Here is a 24,096-nt window from a genome sequence, read left to right as displayed (position 1 = left end):
AAACATATAGATATGTAACTGAGTGTACTATTAAAAATTACTCATTTAGTCAGTAATTATGGTTAATATTTTTTAATTTAATATTCATTTTTTCTATTTCTTTTTTTTATTATTTAATTAATCTATTTATTTCTTTTTACTATTTTTTTCTATTATTTATTTATTAATTAATAAAATATTTACCTTTTTTTACTATTTCGTTTTTTATTATTTTATTATTAATTTATTTTTTACTATATCAACATAAATTATTTTAAAATGAGTTAATAACTAATATTTAAATATTGAAATTTATAAAATATTTCAATATTTTTATAATATTTAATTAGCTAGTTTATAGAACAATATATTAATTTGTCATCTCATGTAATTTTTACATAAGATGTGTTCAATTTGTAGAAGAATAACAGCAAATAAAATCCCTTGAAAAAAAATAAGCAAGTAATTATTTATAAAAATACTTGAACAATATATGAAAATATTAGAATATCAAAACATTGAACTACTTTATACATTACAATATTTAAGTATTATCCCTAAAAGAGACCAACTAATTTTAAATTAATATATGTTAATATAGAAAGAAACAAAATAATAGAAAAAATAAAAATAATAATCAAATAATAAGAAAAAAATTAATAAGAAAAAAATTAAATAAATTAATTAATAAAAAAATAGACAAAAGAAAAGAATAAATTTTAAAAAAAGATAAATGAATTAATTAACTAATAAAAACTGAATATTTAATTAATAAATATTATATTTTTAAAAAATAATTAACCATGGTTATTAGAGAGGCTAGATAAACCAATTTTTAATAGTTACGTTTAAATGAACTTTTGTTAGTTCATACGTCTAACTAGGGATGGCAATGGGTACTCGTATGCCCAATATTCGTGGGTATCCGATGGTCGGATTCGGATATTTTAAATCTATTTCGGGGTTGGGTATGAGAAGAGAAGAAGATACCTGATCGGGTACGGGGATGAGGAGTATGCAAAACCCAAACTCGATACCTGATACCCGACTATATTAATATTAATATATAAATTATATATATATATTTATTGCTAAATATTAATGTGACTATTCACATCCCATTATTATTTTTATAATAATTACATCATTTAATTTGATCTTATCTACACTCCACCTTTACCCATATTTCATCATTTCTCGTACTTCTTTTTTTTATTATAAAAAACTTATTTTCTTCTTAATCACTCTTTTATTTTTTCTCTTCATTCTCAACTATCAAAAATTATCTTTCTCTCTTATCCTTCTTTATCTTATCTCTTAATATTTTTCAATATTTCTTCTTCAATTATACTTAGTTGTTAGGTTTTTCAACATCTATAACATCTTATATAGATAAATAATGTTTCTATTTTTTCTATTTTGATATTACTACTTTAAAGTTATTTATTGTTTAGTTATTCATCAATATTTTTTTTAATAATAAAATATATAAATTTAGACTTTATTCGGGCAATGGAGTACCAGTCAGGTATCGGGTACCCGGCGAATCGGGGATGAAAAAGATATAGAAATACCCGTCGAGTTCGGATTCAGGGTCGGGTAGTAAAATGAAAATCGGGTACGGAGATGGATACATCACTACCCGGCGGGTAAGGTGCTCATTGCCATCCCTACGTCTAACTGAACAGTTGTACAAGTACATAGAGATTTTTTCCTAAATTTTAAATATAAAAATTATATAATAATTTAATTAATTAAAAATTAAATAACTTACTCTTATTTTTTTCGTTTAAAAATTAAATTATAAAAAAAATCAATTAATCTAATATAAAACTTATCATTCAAACATTAGAATTTAAAATTTTAATTTTCTTTTAAATTACGAAGTTATTAGTCATGTCTCTCCTTCAATTTAAACGTTTTTAGTTTAAATAGAACACAAATGTTTAAGGAGTAGAATTCTGAAATCTATTATATATACTATATATTACCATACTTAATCATTTTCCATTTCACTTATTTGATTTTAATATAAGTTGAGGTATATACATGTTATCAATTAATATATTTATACATCAAATTATAAATATATTATCAATTTTAAGTAGTTTAATAGTTATTGTTTATAGTAAAGACAAATATTTGAATCATAATGTACAATATAAAAAATTATATAGATGAGCAATAATTATACATGTAAGGTTGATAATGACAAATGGTTGATAAAAAATGTTGTAATGAAGTAAAAGATGCATCTTCTTGAAGAGGACACTAATTAGATTGACATGTTATGATTCCATTATTACAATCTTATTATTTGTTTAAACACCTTAATTATAATTTGTGTAAAATATATGGTAATAGATCTATAATAGATTAGTACATGAAAATATATTCAAATTGAACGTACAACAAGTTTTATTTTAAAAGAATATACATCAATATTTATATTTTAGTTAGATAACATTAGTTTGATAACATTATAATAACATATTTTATGTTTACTTATTTTTGTTATCTTATTAAAATTATAATTAATTTATTTTAAAACTTGACTTCTTAAAATTTTCACTTACACAAATAAAGTTCAATTATGTCAATACCAATATTTTGTTTAAAATTATGTAAAAATCTTTAAAAAATATTGTTACAGTATATTTCTAACTATATTATCATAACAAAATATTTCATTGGTACATTAAAAAGATTTTCATTTATGATATATTTATTTGAACGAACAAATATTTTTAAAATTTTAACATATATAATTAAAAAATATTTTAAAAATATTATTTCAATTAAATTTCAAATAAGTAATAGTTAAAAAATATAATTTGTAAGTATATTAAAAAAATATTCACTCAAACATAAGGAGGTGTCATAACAAACCGTGCCATTTTTATGTCAATATTATATTACCACACAAATATATTATTAATGTTTTTTATTTCTCCATTGTCTAAATATTTTATTGGATTACATTATACTAACACATTTTATATTTAATTATTTTTATTATTTTATTAAAATTTATTTATTTTAAAACTTGACTTTTCAAAATATTTTATCTAAAATTCTGTAAAATCTATCAAAAAAAAAAAAAATTATATTATTATCATACTTTCCTAATTATATTATTATAACCAAATATTTTATTTCATTTTGTGTTAATATTATTTTTTTTAATTTTATTATTATACAACAGTAATATATAATTTTTTTTATATTTTCCTACTGTACAAATATTTTATACATTCAAACTACCATAATTTTAATATTATAAATTCATCAAAATAATATAAATTATCATTGAAATATATATATATATATATATATATATATATATATATATATATATATATATATATAGTCAATAAAATATTAGAAAATATGAATATTATTTTCTTTACAAAAATCAGGGTTTCTTCATTACATTAATATTAAATAATTTTTTTTTATTTAAGAATAGTTTGCTCATCAATATTATTATAATAAAATTGGAAATAACTTTCCACTCTCAATATCTAAATCTACTGAATAAAATTATTTTATAAATATATTATAGAATTCGAATTTAAATATATTCGTTAAAGTAATTTTATTTTTTTAAGTAAAATAAGATAAATTATTGACCGTTGGATTACTAATCCCAGATCCTTAATCGCCAGATGGCCGTATCTCGGTGGTGCATCACGCGGCCACGGCGGCGTTATTGCGTTTGGGTAACGATTAAATAGGATTTGATTTATAGAGAGAGTATAATGCGACCCGCCCCTCTAAACAAAAGTAACCTCGCCAAATCGCCTTAACCTTTCTCTCTCTCTCTGGAAGTAGTCTCTATCTCCCCTCCTCCTATTCTCTCTCTTAATTTTTTTTTCTGGACTTCATCGACCGGTAAATCCAATCAACTCCGCTTTCCTGTCAATAATCGCCGGAGTATCATCATCGGTCATCGGAGATTGGTGTGTTCGTTCGTCGATACAATAGGTTTTTCGAGTATCTCTTGAAAAGTTCTAAAAAAATAATAAAATTCCCCTCCACTCACGTTCCGCCGCCGGCGCGTTCTTATCGGCGACGCTTCGATTTTAGACGCGTGCAAGATTATTAACCTGCGCACGCTCTCACTCTGTCGTCGTTCTTTCCTGTCTTTGTTGACCTAATTTCTGTGACTTTGAGAGGCGAGTCTCCTATACGTAATCATCAGCATTTCTGCTTCAATTAATGACATGTTTATGTTAGCTGATGTCAATTTAGGATTTGAAGCTTTTGATTTCGCGGCTTTTCCTTCTGTTAATTTAACTTCTTTCAATCTTTGCTGCTAGCGGTCTTCTCTGTTTTCATTAGGCAACTCAACGATCCATTATTTCCACTATCGAGCTGGTCTGTTGGAAGCACACTTGTATATGCTTTTGTGATTCTTAGATCGGAGTTGATTGATAATTAATTGTTTGTTAATGCAATTGAAGTTCTGGAAAAAAGGACGACTGTTTATTATCATCTCCGTGTTGCTGTTTATGTTAATGAAATGCAGCAACGGCTAGACTGGACTTCAAATTCTAAATAATGAGGGCTTAGATTAGTGTCTCACTTAGTACATTACATTGAGTGGAACTCGTTTCTGGTTAATTGCTTAGCTTATTTACAATGTTTCTCTTTTACTGTACATTCCATTTTTTGGTATTAATGTAAATATTATTTGTGTTGCTGTTTGGTTCTTCATACAATGCTTGTTTTCTAAACTCTGACTTGCTTCTACTGTTCAGTGGCAGATAACTTCAGGTGATTAAGGAATGTGGATGTGATAGTGGAATTTTTCCATCTGAAGCACAAATTGGAGTTGAGTGAACCTGATTACATTAAAAATCGTTTACAACTTTCCTCTAAAAGTACTCACATGAAACATTTCCTCACAGTTTGCTGAAAGAGAAAAGCCAGGGTCAGCAAATGAAGAGAGTGGACAGGGTGGATCAGAGTGAAGAAGCAGATGCACATTCCATTGACAAGGGTTCTGATATGAAGATGGATGGTCAACTTCAAATTCGTGGTCAAGTAGATGTTGCAAGCAGGTTGCAAGATGAAGGAGCTACAGATGATGGTAAGATATCAAATCTTCCTAGTGCAAAGGGGGCCTCTCATAGTAGCAAATGGGGTTCAACTTTTTGGAAAGTTTGTCAACCTATGAATTCTCATGCTGGTTCAGAATCTGGGCAAGAGTCAAAAAGCGGGTCAGAGTATAAAAACGAGGAAGCTTCTGACTGCGACTCATCTGATGCGCATGAAGATAGACAAAGGTCAGAAGATGAAAGTAGACAAAAGTTAGAAATTCAGAGGGGTCAAGGTGATCGTCCTACCGATGAGATGTCATCGGATGATTATTATGAACAAGATGGAGACGACCAAAGTGACTCACTTTATAGAACATCCAACCATTTTACTGCTTTTGATTTGAAACCTCAGTCAAGATCTGCCCCTACTGGATCATGTAGTAAATCAAGAAGTTCTCGTGATGTGGAATACGATGATGCTGATGCTGATGCTGATGTTGATTATGAAGATGATGAAGAAGAAGATGGTAAATTACCTTACATTAAGTGTTTTATCTGATATGAAAAATTCAATTTATTGGAATATGTATCATATGTAGAAAACTTCAATTAGGATGCAACATCTTCACATTTTTGTTTGGTTAATGGCTTTAATCATTGTATTGTGCAGAGGATGATCCCGAGGATGCTGATTTTGATCCTCATTTTGGGGCAGCGAAAGGAGGGAGGAAAGGAAACAAGGTTATACAGCACTTACTTTTTGAAATTATATTTGTTTGCTATTTTTGGAAATTTTGCAAAGTTTCTTTGAAGACTCTATTTTCAAATATTATTTTTCATTAGTGTATTTTTCTTTTGATGGCTAACTGGGTCTTCAATCACATTTCTGTGTAACTACATTGAGTATTAACACGAAAGGTACAAAAAAAATCATCTTTCATCTTTAGTCTTCTTTATTTGAAAGAAAATGTTGGTTTATCAAGTGAAATTACATTTATTCAGGACAACGATAGCTTTTTGGCTGATACTTTTATCTTGCAATTTTCTATTGTACATACATAGTTTTTTCTTGCTGTCTTTGTTTTTTGTTGCATGTCAACACCGAGTAAGTTCTTTTAGGTAACTTATGAAACTAGACTTCTCATGGAAAATAAAAAATGTCTTGTTTAACCAGGATGAAGATTGGGACGGAGAGGGTTTTGACGAAGAAGATAACAGTGATGATGATTTAGAGATTTCCGATGAGGATCATGCTTATTCTAAGAAACCAAAGGGCAGGCTTTGTAAGAGTGAGAGAAATGTCAAGTCTACTAGAACAATTAAATCTGTGAGTTCATCTGGACGGCAAAAGAGAAGTATAGCATCTTTTGAAGAAGATTTCTCAGCTGAAGATTCAGAGAATGACAGCATTGAGGATATCAAAAGCACCAGCAGGGGACGAGGTCATCCACGCAAAACTGTTGGTGGCTTGACCACTTCATTTAGTGGTAGAAACAATGAAGTACGGACATCTAACCGATCGGTTCGGAAAGTATCTTATGTTGAAAGTGAAGAAAGTGAAGAAATTGATGAAGGAAAGAGAAAGAAGAGTAAGGTAAGGTGCTATTTTGTCCAGTTAATTTGTTCACTTCATGAATATACTCTGTACCTCTGACACTGATGAGACAAGTTAACATTCTTCCAAAAGGAGGAGATGGAAGAGGAAGATGGAGACTCGATCGAGAAGGTATTATGGCATCAACCAAAGGGAACAGCCGAAGAAGCTTTACAGAGTAATAGATCAACCGAACCAGTGCTCTGGAGTCACTTGTTTGACTCCGTGCCAGATTGGAATGATATAGAGTTCTTAATAAAATGGAAAGGGCAATCTCATTTACATTGTCAATGGAAATCATTCTCTGAGCTGCAAAATGTAAGCTAGTGATATATTCATTTTCGAATATACATGATTTTGATTAGATAGTTGGGAAGCTGTGATTCTGAGAATTTTAGATTGTTTTATCACTGCCTGGTAGAATTATAATACTCTGTTTCAAATGCAGCTTAGTGGGTTTAAAAAGGTTATAAATTACACTAAAAAAGCGATTGAAGATATAAACTACCGCAAAAGACTGTCACGTGAAGAGGTAATGAGTTGCTAACTCTTGTATAACTCAATATTTATATTCTTCTATTTACACTTTGAGGAAAATGTATCTTGAAATTTTAGAGAAATGTGTACATTTTGCCTACTGATTGATAGGGTCAGAAGAAGTACACTGTAATTTATTCCTTAAATTGTGCTGCCTTTTCTCTCCAAATCCTATTACATCTCTAAGTTTTCACAGTATCTGCAATTGTTGCCATACAAAAGTGACTCAACATATGTACTTCAATTTCTGAATAACATCTGATTTACTAGCATTTTTTTTCTTTCCTTTTGATTTACTAGCATTTCTCTACTTATCATTTAAGATTTATGGTATTCTCTTAACGTTCTAGAATGCTTTTTTGTTGCAAGGGGAATGCCTGCTTTGGAACAACTAGAATGAAAAGTTAAAAAGAACAGACTTAAAGTTGGACATGCCTTTTTTAAATATAAAGCTTCTATAGAGTCTTAGATGATTATTTTTGTTTCTGGAATATGTATAAATATTTTTCTTGACTTCCTTTCTGCACATGCACCAACCTTTTTTGAGTACCTTCTCAAAAATAGAGCATATGCTCTTTTTTTATTTATTTATTTATATTACAGTCTTATGACGAACTCCTTAAGAATCGTCAGTCTCATTGATAAGGCACCCCAACTACCTAGCTAATGTCATTGATAAGGAACCACTTCTATTTTTCCAATGTATGATGCATTATTTACCTTGAAAATTATTTTTATAGTTATTAGAAATTTCTCTTAACTTCTAGATTGAGGTCAATGATGTGAGCAAGGAAATGGACTTGGACATCATCAAACAAAACAGACAGGTTTTTCATCTGTTACTTCTATTACAATCTTTCTTACTCTCTTCAACCTTTTCACCTCTTTCACCCTAAACTAGCTTGAGGTTTGTTTGACTGTTAATTGACAAATACAAATACAGGTGGAAAGAATAATTGCAGATTCAGAATCTAAGGATGGTTCTGGTGGTATGATGTTCTTTGTTAAGTGGCAGGGATTGTCTTATGCAGAAGCCACATGGTACTGTACCTTGCTTCCTTTACTGGTTAGATTTGTACAATGTGTGAAGCGCCAGCCACCCCTTGAATATTTGGCTCATTGTTGTTTTGTCTAAAAGTAAATTCTCAACCATGTGCTAGGGAAAAGGAAGCGGACATTGTTTTGGCTGCAGATGCTATTGGTGAATTCAAGGTAACTATAGTGAATGTGATGAGTCTTCTATTGCATTTTGTGCTTATGACTGAAATTGATGTAATTTATTGTTTGCTTGATTATCTATTTATTATCCAGAACACCTAAGCTCTTGAATGCATATGGTATTTACTTGTGCATTTATGTCTGATTGATCATGTTGACGTCCAAATTGCAAGCTAACGATTAAACATGAATGGATGCTTAATTGTTTTTATGTAAAAAGAACGAAAAAACCAATTACATGAAGAAAATCCCATATAGATTTCTAGTCTGCCTGTTGATATTATAGAAGTGAAGTTCATGTTAATAGTATTTAACTTGGAAGAAAGAAGGGGAGATAAGGCCGAATGATTACGATCTTGACTTAGCAGATGGTCATAGTTGTGGTTGAATGTCCATATTCAGTTTTGGCCATGTGTAATTGTTTCTTTTACTAAACTAGATATAGCATATTGTCTAGGATTAAATATTTAGATGCTTCTGAAAAACATTGGAACTCTTGATTCTTGCCTAGTATTCAGGAATGATATATATATTTAAATTGTTTAAGTGTATCAACAGACAGACACGTACAGTTGATGTGAAAAGCTTTTGCTGGAAAATGGTGGGATTATTAACAACTTTTTGATGGAAAATATGCATACTAGTCTTTTTGTATTTTTGAATTGTAATGGAAGTCGGGATGTTTTCCAAGCTTTGTGCTAGAGTGGAGAATTGATAAATGTTGCTTTCTGTGTAATCACATTTGTTCATACTTTTTATCTGAAGAATGATTTGGAAAAATATCGAAAGAAAATAAAATAAGATTGTTTTCTGTAACACATTGTTTTTTTAAATCAACCCCAGTTATTTTTCCTAGGGTAATAATTTCATAACTGCAGTACACATCATTAGTAAGCCCTACTATTGAATGGTTCTTTAAACCATATAGATTATCCTTAACATTTAAGACACAAGACAGCATTCTCAGGGATCCATTGGAATTTCATGACTAGACAAGGCTATTTAACTGATAATTCACTGTTGTAAAGATCTGGAATTCAATTCATATTTGGAAAAAGCAGCTTAAGTGAATGCTTGATAAAATAGGAAAGGAAGGAACTAGAAGTACGAATAAAAAGGAAAAACAACAAAAGTTAGATTCCAATAAGATCCATGTAATTCCAATAGGTCTGCCAATCTTTCTGTTCCCAATGATTTTATGTTACTGGTGGTTATGGTTGTTCTTGCTAAAAATTTGTCAATATTTGTTCGGATAAAATTGACCATGCTTGAAGAAAAACACTCTGAATAACATTATATACTCTGATATGCATCTTATATATTTTCAGGCTCGTGAGGAAGTTTTGAACATACAAGGGAAATTGGTGGACTTCCAACGCAAGCAGAGCAAAGGTTCTTATTTTTCTCAATTTTATCTTACTTATTTCTTCTGTATTCTAAATGTTGGAGGTATGTTCAATAGTGTGAACATTGAATGACTTCTATTGATAGAATGGCAACATGAAGGTGATTGTTAAGATACCCAATCTTTCACATGCCCGCTTTTTTATTATAACAACTATGTTCTATCTGCCCTCCTCATCTTCATTTGTTGTTTATTTTTCCAATGAATTTACATGCCATATTGACTGAAAAGCTTATGTTGAGTTTCAGTTAGTCTGAGGAAGCTAGATGAGCAACCTGAATGGTTAATGGGAGGGAAACTCAGGGATTACCAACTTGAGGGATTGAATTTTCTTGTCAATAGGTGATTAGATTCTCTCCTTAGATATGCTTTTCGTGCTTTCTTTGTTTGGTGATGACAAGTCCTAATCTGTTAATCTCATGGCGCAGCTGGAGGAACGACACAAATGTTATATTGGCAGATGAGATGGGTCTGGGTAAAACAGTTCAATCAGTATCAATGCTTGGTTTTTTACAGGTGCATTTATATTATTATTGTTGGTAACATAACTGTTTTTTACTTTTACTTGGGTTATTAAGTCATTCATTTTTCTGTTTCAGAATGCACAACAAATTTATGGACCATTTCTCGTTGTCGTCCCTTTATCAACTTTATCAAATTGGGTAAAGGAGTTCAAGAAGTGGCTCCCGAACATGAACGTTATTGTGTATGTTGGAGCCCGCGCAAGTCGGGAGGTCAGAAAATTTTCTAGACATTTGCGTGTGATTCTTTAACCATGAAGACTGAACCTTTCTAGATAGTTGCTTGTGATTCTTTCACCATGAAGACTGAAATATTCTTTCTAGATCTACTTAAACTTGACTATTTATTTTTATTCTTGTGTAACTAGAATGGATGGGATTCTTTGTTTTTTATAAACTGAAGGTATCTTGTTTAAAGGACTTAGTTGACAGATGTTACTGAAGGGTCATAGACATTTATTGTCTTTTGGGCCTTTAATAGAAATATAAACTAGCCTTGTGATGTTTAGGAAGTAAGTTGGCTTCGAAGATGCTGAAGTATTCTCCAAAGTGTAAACTTGAATGACTCAATCACCTCAATTTGAAACTCTTTGGAAAACCTTTTTTCACTCATTTTTAGGTTATTCTGAAGATGTTTTTAAGGATTGACATAATAAAATAAGTAATTTACTCATTACCATTTTTGGACAAATATCTCCATTCTCCAATTTCTACATGGTGATATTTTCTTAATTGCAGGTCTGTCAGGAGTATGAATTCTATAACACCAAGAAGGGTGGTCGGGGCATAAAGTTTGACACTTTGCTGACTACATACGAAGTGTTATTAAAGGACAAGACAGTACTCTCAAGAATCAAGTGGAACTATCTTATGGTTGATGAAGCTCATAGGTTGAAGAATAGTGAGGCCTCACTTTATACAGCACTCCTGGTATAGTTCTGTCCTTTTCTGAATGTGTTACTAAATTGGTATTGTGTCTTTCAGAAATCTAATTACCGATTTTGATTGTACTCCCACAGGAATTCAGTACAAAAAACAAGTTGCTTATTACTGGTACACCCTTGCAGAACAGTGTGGAAGAACTATGGTAATTGTTTCTTCTTTCTCATACTAATGAATAATATATATGATGAATTTTATGTTCGACTATTTATATCTTACATAATTTTTGGATCATTTTTCTATTCTCATTCTTTTCAAGTAACTTAATTTCCTCAAGTATATGGTAAAACTCCCAAACCCTTGTCATTTGAAATGTACCTTCTCTCATACATGTGAGCTTTTCAATAAATTTAGAATATTTTTTTAATTTTAATGGATGTAATAAAACCAAATTATCACTTGTAGCTATGGTGTTGTCAACTTTAAATATGTTATGCTTTTTCCATCACTTTGCCAATACTTCTCCATAAACTTCATATTCAGAAGCTGCTCTACGTGATTATAGTTTTTTTTCAATTCTTGAGGATTGTATATATTTTATTTGCTCTTTCTAACATTTGTTTAAATATAGGGCGTTGCTTCATTTTCTTGATCCGCACAAGTTCAGGAGCAAGGATGACTTTATTCAAAATTACAAGAATCTTAGCTCATTTAATGAAAATGAGGTAATATAACCTGATTATCTTTAGTTTGCATTACACTATTGGATTATGTTGATCAAATTTTGTCTGCACACTTAACACCATTACATGGTTTGTGTCTTCTTTGCAGTTGGCTAATCTTCACATGGAATTGAGACCTCATATTCTTCGTAGAGTTATCAAGGATGTGGAGAAGTCTCTGCCTCCAAAGATTGAGCGCATCCTTAGGGTTGAGATGTCTCCTCTGCAGAAACAGTATGTGATGTTTACTTCACTTTGTGGCTCATAAATATCCTTTCTTCCCAACTTCTTCATACCTGTTCCTGGTGGCTTTGACACAGATATTATAAATGGATATTGGAACGCAACTTCCAAGACCTCAACAAAGGTGTTCGAGGCAATCAGGTAAATACTGAAGAGATACTTATTAAAGCATTCCAGAGGCTATAGAAATTGTGTTTGCCTTCTTATGCTAACTTTGTATTTTTTCTATGAATTGATATATTTCGTTTATCATTAGTGCTAGAATGGATTATTACGTATCACTGCTGTTATTTAGTATAGTCACACCACATTTTGAGATATGCACTACTTTGCATTTTATTGTTGCCTAATGGCTTGAATGCCTGGATGTAAAGAAAATTGCCCACTCCATCTTCTTTATTGGGGGATTAGCTTCTGTTTTTCAATTTTATGTTTTTCAATTTTATGTTTTAGCTCGTTGCAGATGAATTTTTACACCTGTTTAGAGTTGTGAAAGTTTCTCCTATGTTTGCAGGTTTCGCTCCTAAATATTGTAGTAGAGTTGAAGAAATGTTGCAACCACCCATTTCTATTTGAAAGTGCTGATCATGGTTATGGTGGGGACATGAAGATTGCTGGCAGCTCAAAAATGGAACGAATAATCCTGAGTAGTGGGAAACTGGTTATACTCGACAAATTGCTTGTGAGATTGCACGAGACCAAGCATCGAGTGCTCATATTTTCTCAGGTTTGCATTAGCAATGATCTAGCACAAGTGTTTTCCTATTTTTTTAGTTACCTATAGGAAGCCAAAATTGAGAAATTCATTGTTTGCATCACCACTACAAATGTGCATTGTATGATAAGACCTTGGAGTATAGTCCTTTTGATGCGGAATCTCAGTTGGACTGATCTTGGCTGCTAATGATCTGGGACACCGTGATTGGTTTAAAGAGTCTTTTCCTCTCTTTAACCCTCACTTTGTTTAGGTTCGGAAAGGAAAAGAGAAGGGAATTGATTCATCATGTGTATAATAACGTTCTTCTCTCTCTATTCCGTTTTCCCTCATTTTGTTACTACTACTAGAAATTAGAGAGGAAAAAATTTTTTTTTCAATTAACACACCCCAGACAAAATAGTCATGTAATGTAGATACATGTTTGGGACATGGACAATTTGAAATAAAAAACAAATCAGCTTGAGATGTCTTTTACTTGTATGAATGAACACATGACTATTATCAATGTCAGGATGACTACTTACCATAGCTTTATGTTCAATGCAGATGGTCAGAATGCTGGATATACTTGCAGAATATCTTTCACTTAGAGGATTTCAGTTCCAGAGACTCGATGGTAGTACCAAATCTGAACTGCGTCAGCAGGCAATGGAACATTTTAATGCACCTGGCAGTGATGATTTTTGCTTCCTTCTTTCAACACGTGCTGGTGGATTAGGTATTAATCTCGCAACAGCTGATACAGTCATAATATTTGATTCTGACTGGAATCCTCAGAACGATTTACAAGTGAGTGTCAGAATGGTCTATTTATTTTATATATTTTGCAATGTGGGTTTCTTTCATGACTCAGAAAGATATCTTCTTTCCCTTGTTAGGCAATGAGTAGAGCTCACAGGATTGGCCAGCAAGAAGTAGTCAACATCTACAGATTTGTGACAAGCAAGAGTGTGGAAGAAGATATCTTGGAGCGCGCTAAGAAGAAGATGGTACTATGATTCCAAGTTCTTACCCCTTCTTTCCCTTTCCCTTTCATTTTATTTTTATTTTGATTCTTTCAAACGTCTATTTTCTGAGTATTTCTCTAGGCTTATAATTTTGATGAATTCGTTTCCTTTTTTTCTTTCAATTTTGTTAGGTTCTCGATCATTTGGTTATTCAAAAACTAAATGCTGAAGGTAAATTGGAGAAGAAAGAAACAAAAAAGGGTGTTTCATTTGATAAGGTAAGAATACAGTATTTCTTATTGCAATACATCTATAAGAACTATTGGGATTACATATTGTTGGCTAAGATTCTAGCATTGATGTGATTCATATCCCTCATGACTGAATTTTTCGTATCAGTATTTTTTTTTTGCCTCAATCATAGTTTTTTTTTTATTTAAATGAGATTGCTTTTTATTTTTAATTGACTCCATATTGTCCTCTTTATGATTGCAGAATGAGCTGTCTGCAATCTTGAGGTTTGGGGCTGAGGATTTGTTTAAGGAAGACAAAAATGAAGAAGAAAGCAAAAGGAGGCTTTTGAGCATGGATATTGATGAAATTTTGGAAAGAGCCGAGAAGGTGGAAGCAAAAGGTGCTGAGGTTGAGGGGTCAAATGAACTGTTGGGTTCTTTTAAGGCAAGCTATTTGAAAACCAAAAACTCAAAATGATGTCTTTGTCAACTAGTTAAATCTGATGTCTTGAACTTCAGATTTAAGAAGCTTCTGAACTATGTGTTTATACCATTTTCAGGTTGCCAATTTCTGTGGTGCTGAAGACGATAGCGGCTTTTGGAGCCGTTGGATCAAACCGGATGCTGTATCTCAAGCTGACGTGTGTACTTAAACCGGATGTTATATGTTACTAGTTAATAATATATGGTTATTGTTATTTCAGTTGCCCGTTCTATATATGTTTCATGATTCTTGACAATGTTTTGTATTAGGAGGCATTGGCTCCCCGAGCTGCTCGAAATAACAAGAGTTATGCAGAGGCTACACCACCCGAGAGGAGTAACAAAAGAAGGAGCAGGGGAATTGAGTTGATGGAGAATGCTAGTAAGCACAGGAAACTAGATTACTCCGCGTACTCTGTCCCAGCCATTGCAGGAGCTGCTGCTCAAGTAAGGGGATGGTCATATGGCAATCTGTCGAAGAGAGATGCGACACGTTTTTCCCGAGCAGTAAGATTCTCGACTTAGTCTACAAACCTGAACAGTTATAAGGCATCCAAAGCCATTATCTTTGTGAGATGACTGCTTGTAGATCTCCCCATCCACATACTTTCTTTTTGAGTTTTTTCTTTTAAAATCCATTGTCTTGCAAAAGTAATATTGTTTGATAAAAATTGGATTATTTGGGTTAAATGACTAAAAGATCCTTTATATTTAATATTTTAAAATATCAATAAAATGAAGTAAGGTACTTTTAGTATTTTGGTTGATGATTTAAATGATAAAGTGATTGATAATAGGATAAGGGGTTATTGACTCTGATCTTTGACACAACTTTTCCTCCTAGGTTAAGAAGTTTGGGAATCATAGCCAAATCAGCTTAGTAGCAGCTGAGGTCGGTGGGGCAGTTGAAACTTCCCCGGTGGAAGCACAAATTGAGCTTTTTGAGGCATTAGTCGACGGCTGTAAAGTGGCAGTTGATGCTGGAAGCTTGGATCCAAAGGTTGGTCATATTATTTCTGTTGCAATTAATATGTTGGCTTTATTCTTGTCTGTGTTCTGTGGAGTTTATTGCAAGATAACAGTTCAATCATGGTTGGATCTTTAGGGGCCTATACTTGATTTCTTTGGAGTGTCTGTAAAGGCTGGCGATTTACTCAGCCGCGTTGAAGAACTTCAACTCCTAGCTAAGCGTATCAGTTGTTTTGATGATCCAATCTCACAGTTCCGAGCTGTGATGTACCTAAAACCTGCAACATGGGCCAAGGGTTGTGGGTGGAATCAGAGTAAGTCTGCTCTTTTTTTTTCAATACCTTTCTTTTTGAGCTGCTTGAAAAAGATTAGTGCTTGTTTTTGGTGGATCCATCTCATATCTGTCTCGTTTCACTGACTTCAGAAGACGATGCCAAATTGCTTCTTGGAATTTACTATCACGGATTTGGTAATTGGGAGAAAATAAGATTGGATGAAAGACTTGGTCTCATGAAGAAAATTGCTCCTGTGGAACTTCAGCACCACGAAACTTTCCTTCCACGGGCTCCTAACTTGAACGACCGAGCTTCTCAACTTTTGGAAATGGTATGTTTTGCATATATTATAGAATATTGAACTAGCTTGTATGGCCCATATTGCTGTTCATGTGACCACAAATGATTTTGTTTCTGCTTCTGTATCTTGAAACGTTTGGGAACTAAATTTAATGAAACGCAAATTCAAAAATATATAGTTGCATGTAATCTCACACTAATACAAAATGTTACTACCAGGAAGCGGAAGGAAAGATAAAAAGACCCCGCAAGCCTACGAAGAAAGAGAGAGAGAATCTTGTAAACACGTCGGTGAGCAATAATAATAACAAAGGAAAGCAGGGTAAAGAAGCGGGCTCTTCTAGAGTTGGTGGTATTCAGACGAGAAAAGGAAGCAGCAGGCCTTTATTAAGAACGCAGAAAGCCGAACCATTGGTGAAAGAAGAAGGGGAAATGTCGGATACTGAAGAAGTATGCGAGCAGTTTAAGGAAGTAAAATGGATGGAATGGTGTGAAGATGTTTTGTCTGACCAGGTTAAAACTCTGAGGCGTCTTCATAAATTGCAAACTACCAGCGCTGATTTGCCGAAAGACAAGGTAATGCTCTTTTTCTTTTTTGAAAGAAAAAATAGAATAATAATGAATTTTGAACAAGTGCAGGTGCTTTCAAAAATTAGAAAATATTTACAGCATCTTGGAAGGAGGATTGATGAGACCGTGCTAGAATACGGGAAGGAAGACCGGCAAGAAAGTAAGGCCTTGGTTTTTCATTGATCAAAACAATATAATTAAAATATTCAAGTGTTGGTTCCTTGTTTGTATGTAATGTAGGAATGACAACTAGACTTTGGAACTATGTGTCGACATTCTCAAATCTACCAGGAGATAGACTTCAGCAGATTTATTCGAAACTTAAGCAGGAGTCGGGTGTGGGTCCCTCGAACCTGAATGGTGGTGGCGGTTCAGGGTCAAGGGGGTCGGCAAGAGGAGGAGGAGGTATAAACAAAAATGACATCTCGAATAATGGGAGATTTGAGGTGTGGAAAAGGAGAAGAAGATCGGAAGAGGACAGTTACTCGCAGCAGCCGCCCTTGCCCTTTCACAGAAGGCCACAACAACAACCACAACCGCCCTTAGGCAATGGGTATAATAATAATAATATACAGGTTGATCAAAATCCTTCTTCGGGAATTCTAGGGTCGGCTCCTCCTCTTCTTCCTCCACCATTTAGAATGCGGCATAATGCGTTTCTTCCTCCAAAGCAGCAGCAATAATCATTTTTCCTCTCATTCAGCAGCAGCAGCAAACAAATTCTGTTTTGTTTCTTCTCTGGATTTTTTTATGCACGTGAGAATGGACGAGCAGAGAATCAGAAAAAACGAGAGGACGCCAGATCAGAAACCACGCAACTACTTACACTTTGTAAGGAGGGGAGGGGGAAGGGAGAAAGATGAGTTTTCATAGAGAGGATCCAATTGATTCGGTTATTACCATCATAGAAAGAAGCTACTAGTTAGTTTAGGGTTGGTTGTTCTTCTTAATTTATTTATATATAATTTGAAGTAAGTATATACTACTTAGACAAGGAAGGAGCTGAACATATTTTTTGTTTTGTTTTTTATTCTGACTACTACTTCTTACTACATGCCTTTAGAAAGAAATTTGTACATTAAACAATTTTTACAGCTCCAATATCCAGAATTTTAATCTTTCTTTCTTTGTTAAATGTTCCATCCAAATTTTGTTTTTGAACAAATTCATGATGATCATAAGTAAATTTACAAACTCTTTGTAGTAAAGAGTATGTTTGCTTGAGAATATTGGTCTTAATTTATTGTTTATGGTGTTTGAGATTGATTTTGCTTTCAAAACGTCTTTGTTGGTCGAATCCAATCCATCCTTTATTATTATTATTATTATGATTAAAATGACATCATCCATTTGAAGAATGAATCAAGTTCCTTATTGAAATATATAAGTCTGATGATGGTTATCCTTAAAAGCAAGATAAATGGATGGATGGACAGATAGATAGAATGGAAAGATCCTAAAATAGTGGAGAAATGAAGAAGATAAGACAAAGTAGTAAGAAACAGGAGTAGAAGGGTGTGTGTGTGGCTTGAGCTCCATTTGCTAAGCTGTGGTTCACAACCCATTATCACTTTATCTCCTTTTCCATGGTGCTCTATTTTCATAGATTGAAATTCAGATTCCTGATTTTGATGCTTTTATTTTTTCCAATATTGTAAAATAAATACAGAATCTTATTTGGAAGAAGTTAACATTAGATTTAGAAACGTATATGTTTTGATTACATATAACTTTGGGAAACATTAACAAAATATAATTAATGGGTAAAATAGTAGAGTAAATAAATATCTGGAAAATAATGTTATGTGGATTTGTTGGGGGGTTAGCAATCTTAGCCCCATGATTTTCTCTCCTTCTACGTGTCACCCTTATCTGCCACGTGGGACCATGGTGGGAGCCACATAGGAAGCTAATTGGTGTTGAAGAGCCCCATTCCTATTATAAAACTAGCACTTCCCTTTGGCCTCTTTTTCATCTCTTCTGAAGATTCTTTTTGCCAGACTGACTGTGTTGGAAGAGGTAAACAAATCTCCCTTCCTCATTACTCACCTGAAGTTATGGGTCTCTTTTTATTATTATTATTTATCATCAGTTTCAAAATCTACATATATTCTAAACCATATGCATATATTTATGTGTGTTGATCGGAACTTTAAATTCCCTAAACAATCTTTTAGAAGAAGAATATGCGAAATCATGTAACTTCTTATGAATTAGATATTAGTATTGAAATGATAGTGATGATGAAAATTAATCATAATTTTCATGATATTGGTTGTTGTTTTGGGCAAAAGAAGAGGAACAAATTAAGTAATTTTTGTATAATTTTCATGGAAATAGGAAAAAGAGAAAGATGGATTATGTATATGGACCTGGAAGAAACCACCTGTTTGTTCCCGGGCCTGTGAATATCCCGGAACAGGTTCTTCGGGCAATGAACAGGAACAACGAGGATTATCGCTCTCCAGCCATCCCTGCTTTGACCAAAACTCTTCTTGAAGATGTTAAGAAGATCTTCAAAACCACTTCAGGAACTCCGTTTCTTTTCCCTACAACAGGTTTTCCTCTTTCTCTATGTTAATAAACTCATAATTAGCTCAAGTGGGGTAAAACTAACAACAGATTCTTGTGTGCAGGAACTGGTGCGTGGGAAAGTGCACTTACAAACACATTATCACCTGGGGATAGAACCGTGTCTTTCCTAATTGGTCAGTTCAGTTTACTCTGGATTGACCAGCAACAGAGGCTCAACTTCAATGTCGATGTTGTCGAGAGCGATTGGGGACAGGGTGCAAACCTCGAGATCTTGGCAGCAAAGCTGGCCGAAGATACTTCTCATACAATCAAAGCCATCTGCATTGTTCACAACGAAACCGCAACTGGAGTAACCAACAACCTTGCCACTGTTAGAAAACTTCTTGGTAATAAAAAAAATTAACTTATTTTGCAATTTTCCATTGAGATATCTGAATTGGAAATAATACCTTATTTTGTTTTGTTTGAAAAGATTATTATCAGCATCCGGCTCTGTTTCTTGTGGATGGAGTATCGTCGATTTGTGCACTGGATTTCCGCATGGATGAATGGGGAGTGGATGTGGCCTTAACAGGTTCACAGAAAGCACTTTCACTTCCAACAGGATTGGGGATTGTCTGTGCCAGCCCCAAAGCATTGGAGGCTTCAAAAACAGCTAAATCCGTCAGGGTTTTCTTCGACTGGAAAGATTACTTGAAGTTCTACAAGCTTGGGACTTATTGGCCTTACACTCCTTCCATCCAGCTTTTATATGGACTGAGGGCAGCATTGGACTTAATCTTTGAAGAAGGACTTGATAACATCATTGCTAGGCACAACCGCTTAGGAACAGCAACCAGGTAACCTTACTGTAGTTTTGTTTGGTTTTACCCTTTTAGGATATAATTTGTTTTGAAATTAATACATATATTGGGGGCAGGCTGGCGGTTGACGCATGGGGGTTGAAGAATTGTACACAGAAAGAGGAATGGTTTAGCGACACTGTTACGGCGGTGGTGATTCCTCCGAATATTGACAGCAGTGAAATTGTGAAGAGGGGATGGAAGAGGTACAATTTGAGCTTAGGGCTGGGACTGAACAAAGTTGCTGGAAAAGTTTTCAGAATAGGGCATCTTGGAAATCTTAATGAGGTAGGAATTTACTTTTACTCTGTCTCTATGATCTGTTTTTTTTGAAAATGAGATATAATATAATGTTGATTTGTGGATGGAATTGTTGGCAGCTGCAATTGTTGGGTTGTTTAGCTGGAGTGGAGATGGTGCTTAAAGATGTTGGATATCCAGTGAAGCTTGGTAGTGGAGTTGCAGCTGCTTCTGCTTACCTACAAAACACTACTCCACTTATAACTTCCAGGATCTGAGTTTCCTACAAAATATATAAATATCATATCAAATCAAATTAAATACCTCTCTCGTGGGTATTTTCTTCTTTCATGTCATCTGTCCCTGTAAAAAAAACTCTTTATTTTAAACATGCATTAATATTTTCGTTAATGGGTCTATATGTATCTTAATTAAACACTTCAAAGTTAAAGTCTTTATGTTTTTAATTGCACATTAGATACCTTTCCTACCAATCTTCATGATATAGAGAAAAATGATCCTTTCATGCTTCTCAAAAACAAATAGTCCCCTAATCTACTTAATTAGTTAGTTAAAGTGTCTAATAGATCAAAGGCCTTAAGATCGATTCACACTAAAAATATCTTCAGGCTGCTTTATTCCTTTAAAAACATAAGAAATAAATCAATAGTAACTGAAAATAGTCATAAAACATACATAAACTAATTATTGATCATTTCATTTAAAGACGTCTCAAATCTCAACCATAAATGTTCAAGAAATAAATGGAATATAATCTTTTGATTCTATCTTAATTGAATTTGAGAGTCTTTACTTCAAATATTCTACTATTTGTTGTCCCATATTGTCCACCAAAGGGCAATAAAGATTCAGAATCATTCTTCAACCCTTTTCGAGTTTGGTTGTTTTCGCTCCATCAATCCATTGATCTCAAAATTCTCCATATGATTAATAGATTATTCATAATGCTCACATAATATACTAGCAATGGAGAAACCTATAAGCTTGAGCTTAAGGATTCTTTATTTTTCTATATTTAGATCCATGAAAATTTTCATAATTGAATCACTTGAAAAAGTTTCAAAACATTTTTTCAGCACAACTAGTCTTCTTTTTATTTTTTACCCCATTCATCCTTCAATTGTCAATCACCTTCATCAAACATGTTTCCAAATCAAACTAAACAAGCTTCAACACAATTCAAACAAGCTCCAAAACTAAAGTCAAACAATGTTTTAAGGACTTGTTAAAATTAAATATAAAGTTTTATTTGTTACCGAAATTAGAATCAAGCAGGCTCTTGAAATCTAGAATCAATCCGGCCCAAATCCTATTTCTTGAAAAAAAAAATCAAACAATACTCAAGTCAAATAAACCCGTAGACTTCATGAAAATCCTTGAAGATGTTAGGATTGTTGATGGAACTTTGTTATTCTTAGTTTCAAATTAATTTAGTTTTATTTGAGGATATATAAGTAACAGTTAATTTAAAAAATTATTGTGCAATTTATCCACATTTCCTTGCTTTCATGATTATCAAGTATAAAAGTTATTTTAAAATTTAGGGGGAGTCAATAGTTGAATGTTGGTTAGCCCAGACACATAACTTTTACTATTTTCATAATGATAAACTAGGAGGCTTTTGCATATAAGGATTATTTTATTAAAAAAAAAAATACTAGTTTATGGTTAAAGATTGATATAATATTTAGAAAAATAAAATTTTGAACTTTATCAAATTATCATAATATTAAAAATACTATAAAATAATAAAGTAATAATACTTTAATTAAGTTAATCAGATTGTTTAAATAATCAAAATTATCATAATAAATCAAATATTACAATTCAATTTTGATTAAAACTCTTATATTTTTTGGTTATAAAGAAAATGTGATAAAATGTAACATCATTGAAGAATAATAAAATAAACTATGGAGATTCTAGATAACCATTGACTTATCCATAACACCTAACAACAAAGGTATATATATTTATTGATTTTTTAAAATTATAACGTTTTTATTGTCAATCTCTAAAATCATTTTTCAGATTTTGTGCTTTACTTTATACCATCTTCATAAAAATTGGTCGCAGAATTTTAAATGAATCTATTTCAAAAAAAAAATATGCCATGAAGATTGTTTATATATGTTTAGAAAGTTTCAATTTCAAATAATAAATTGATTAGATTTTGTAAGAAAAATATCTAAGGAATTAATGAAAAAGATATTTCGATAAGGGCAAAACCTGGATGAAGGGAAGATGCCACGTGGGCGCCAATAAGGAACGGAAAGCCAAAACAGCGGTCTCTTGATCCTCTACCATGGGAAAGTCAAGAACGTGTCATTTGCCTTTTCTTTTTGAGACCGCCGTGGAATGTTCTTCCTGCCCTTTAAATTAAATGCCCACCAAACTTTGCTATGATGAATTTGTACCATTCAAACATGATGATGATGATGACGACAAGTTCTAGGGAAGAAGACGACGACGAGGGAAGAGAAGATATGTTTGATCGCTTACCAGATGCCTTGCTTCATATGATACTTGAGAATGTACGCGACGCCAGATCTCTTTCCCGATGCCTTTGCGTTTCCAAGAGATTCGCCTCCTTTGTACCACAGATTGATTCAGTTTCTCTCGCAATCGTCCGTAGGAATCGAGATCCGCAGCAACAATTGGATTCTCAGGCTAAGAAAGCAGCTGCTGATGGAGTTGGAGGTGGAGGAACGGGGAAATACTTTAAGAGACTGTTTCAGAGGACGGTTGCTAGACCTGTGCAGTTTCTTCTCCGCGTTTTCAACAAAAAATCTTCGCGAGGAGGAGGCGATGATTGCGAATTTGAATACTGTTCGCTACAGGAAGGATTGAGAAATTTCTCGGCAATTAAATCCCTAGAAATCGAGCTCCCACGCAATGGAGGCGAAATTGGATCTGGAAACGACGGTTATCCACTCCTCAGGTGGAGGGCGGAATTCGGGAGCGAACTCGAAGGCTGTGTGATTCTCGGAGCGAAATCCTTCAACAAAACATTGAGAGAGTTCAAATCGGAGGAACAAGTAGATCCAAGTCCAACGCCGTCACAATCGCAAACTGACTTTCCTCTAGCCGACGAGGATCTAAAACTGAGAGTTGTATGGACAATCTCATGCCTCATCGCGGCGTCAGCCAGACATCACCTATTGCAGCAGGTTGTTTCCGATCACAAGAAGCTAAGGAGCGTGGTGGTCAGCGACGCCATTCGACAGGGAAAGCTGAGCATGAAAGAGAAACAAATAGAAAAGATGAGGAGAAGCATATCGAATCCCGATGATCCGTCAGATACAGTTGATCAAACAGCGGAGAGATCAAGGATCCCGGCGCTGAAAATGAAGCTCTGGTATGTTCCAGAGCTGGAATTACCATTGTCGGGAGAAAGAATGGAAGGAGCAACTCTGGTCGTGATCCGTCCGAGCGACGATAATGGAAAGAAGGCGGATAGCGACGGGGAGATGGTAGCTAGGGTTTTGGGAGACGCAATGGATGACAGAAAATTGGGAGAAGCGGTAAAGATCATGATGAACCTCAAGAGGACGTACACTCTCGAGATGAACTCTTTCTGAGTTTTTTTTTTATCTTTATTATTTTCCTTGCTTAAAAAAATAATTTATTTCAATTCTATTCATATTTTCTGGACAAATAATATTATTATAATAAATAGATTTTGAAATATTAGTACATATATATGATACGTACAAGAGTAATGCGTCTTAAATACGAAATTCTATCGTTGTACCCTATATCTTTATTCAAAATTTCACTCAAATTCTGGTACCTTTCATTTATAAAACCAAATTTT

At 33.3% G+C, this 24,096-nt stretch overlaps 3 protein-coding genes across 5 annotated transcripts; all 3 read left to right on the top strand.

Moving 5' to 3' along the window:
- The first annotated feature begins 3,761 nt into the window (after positions 1-3,761).
- Positions 3,762-17,769, top strand: LOC124925365 (protein CHROMATIN REMODELING 5). Of its 3 annotated transcripts, XM_047465350.1 has the most exons (33): positions 3,762-4,157; positions 4,743-4,815; positions 4,893-5,074; positions 5,180-5,551; positions 5,695-5,765; positions 6,199-6,618; positions 6,712-6,936; positions 7,067-7,150; positions 7,923-7,982; positions 8,099-8,196; positions 8,316-8,367; positions 9,702-9,765; positions 10,027-10,120; positions 10,207-10,294; positions 10,378-10,512; positions 11,038-11,229; positions 11,319-11,386; positions 11,813-11,906; positions 12,013-12,137; positions 12,224-12,287; positions 12,661-12,873; positions 13,411-13,653; positions 13,743-13,853; positions 14,003-14,089; positions 14,307-14,489; positions 14,605-14,685; positions 14,798-15,034; positions 15,372-15,527; positions 15,633-15,810; positions 15,921-16,102; positions 16,291-16,647; positions 16,711-16,801; positions 16,882-17,769. In XM_047465350.1, exons 3-33 carry the CDS (start codon positions 4,924-4,926, stop codon positions 17,322-17,324), a joined length of 5,019 nt encoding a protein of 1,672 aa, XP_047321306.1. In that variant the 5' UTR covers positions 3,762-4,157; positions 4,743-4,815; positions 4,893-4,923; the 3' UTR covers positions 17,325-17,769. The 3 variants fall into 3 exon arrangements, with proteins under 3 accessions (XP_047321306.1, XP_047321304.1, XP_047321305.1); XM_047465348.1 differs by having other exon boundaries at positions 4,893-5,551; XM_047465349.1 differs by lacking the exon at positions 3,762-4,157 and having other exon boundaries at positions 4,743-4,816; positions 4,893-5,551.
- Positions 17,770-18,518: 749 nt separating this feature from the next.
- LOC124924133 (serine--glyoxylate aminotransferase) lies at positions 18,519-20,730 on the top strand. The gene is made up of 6 exons (XM_047464207.1): positions 18,519-18,660; positions 18,982-19,199; positions 19,278-19,562; positions 19,649-20,015; positions 20,096-20,306; positions 20,399-20,730. The coding sequence occupies exons 2-6, from the start codon at positions 18,995-18,997 to the stop codon at positions 20,534-20,536; spliced, it is 1,206 nt and encodes a 401-aa protein (XP_047320163.1). The 5' UTR covers positions 18,519-18,660; positions 18,982-18,994; the 3' UTR covers positions 20,537-20,730.
- A 1,872-nt stretch (positions 20,731-22,602) lies between these two features.
- Positions 22,603-23,920, top strand: LOC124925411 (F-box protein At4g18380-like). Its single transcript, XM_047465404.1, has one exon. It carries the CDS (start codon positions 22,682-22,684, stop codon positions 23,858-23,860), a length of 1,179 nt encoding a protein of 392 aa, XP_047321360.1. The 5' UTR covers positions 22,603-22,681; the 3' UTR covers positions 23,861-23,920.
- Positions 23,921-24,096: the final 176 nt, after the last annotated feature.

The sequence above is a fragment of the Impatiens glandulifera genome, chromosome 2 (assembly GCF_907164915.1).
Source record: "Impatiens glandulifera chromosome 2, dImpGla2.1, whole genome shotgun sequence".
Lineage (NCBI taxonomy): Eukaryota > Viridiplantae > Streptophyta > Magnoliopsida > Ericales > Balsaminaceae > Impatiens > Impatiens glandulifera.
The sequence above is the reverse complement of the archived record's forward strand: the minus strand, read 5'-3'. Positions and strand labels throughout refer to the sequence as shown.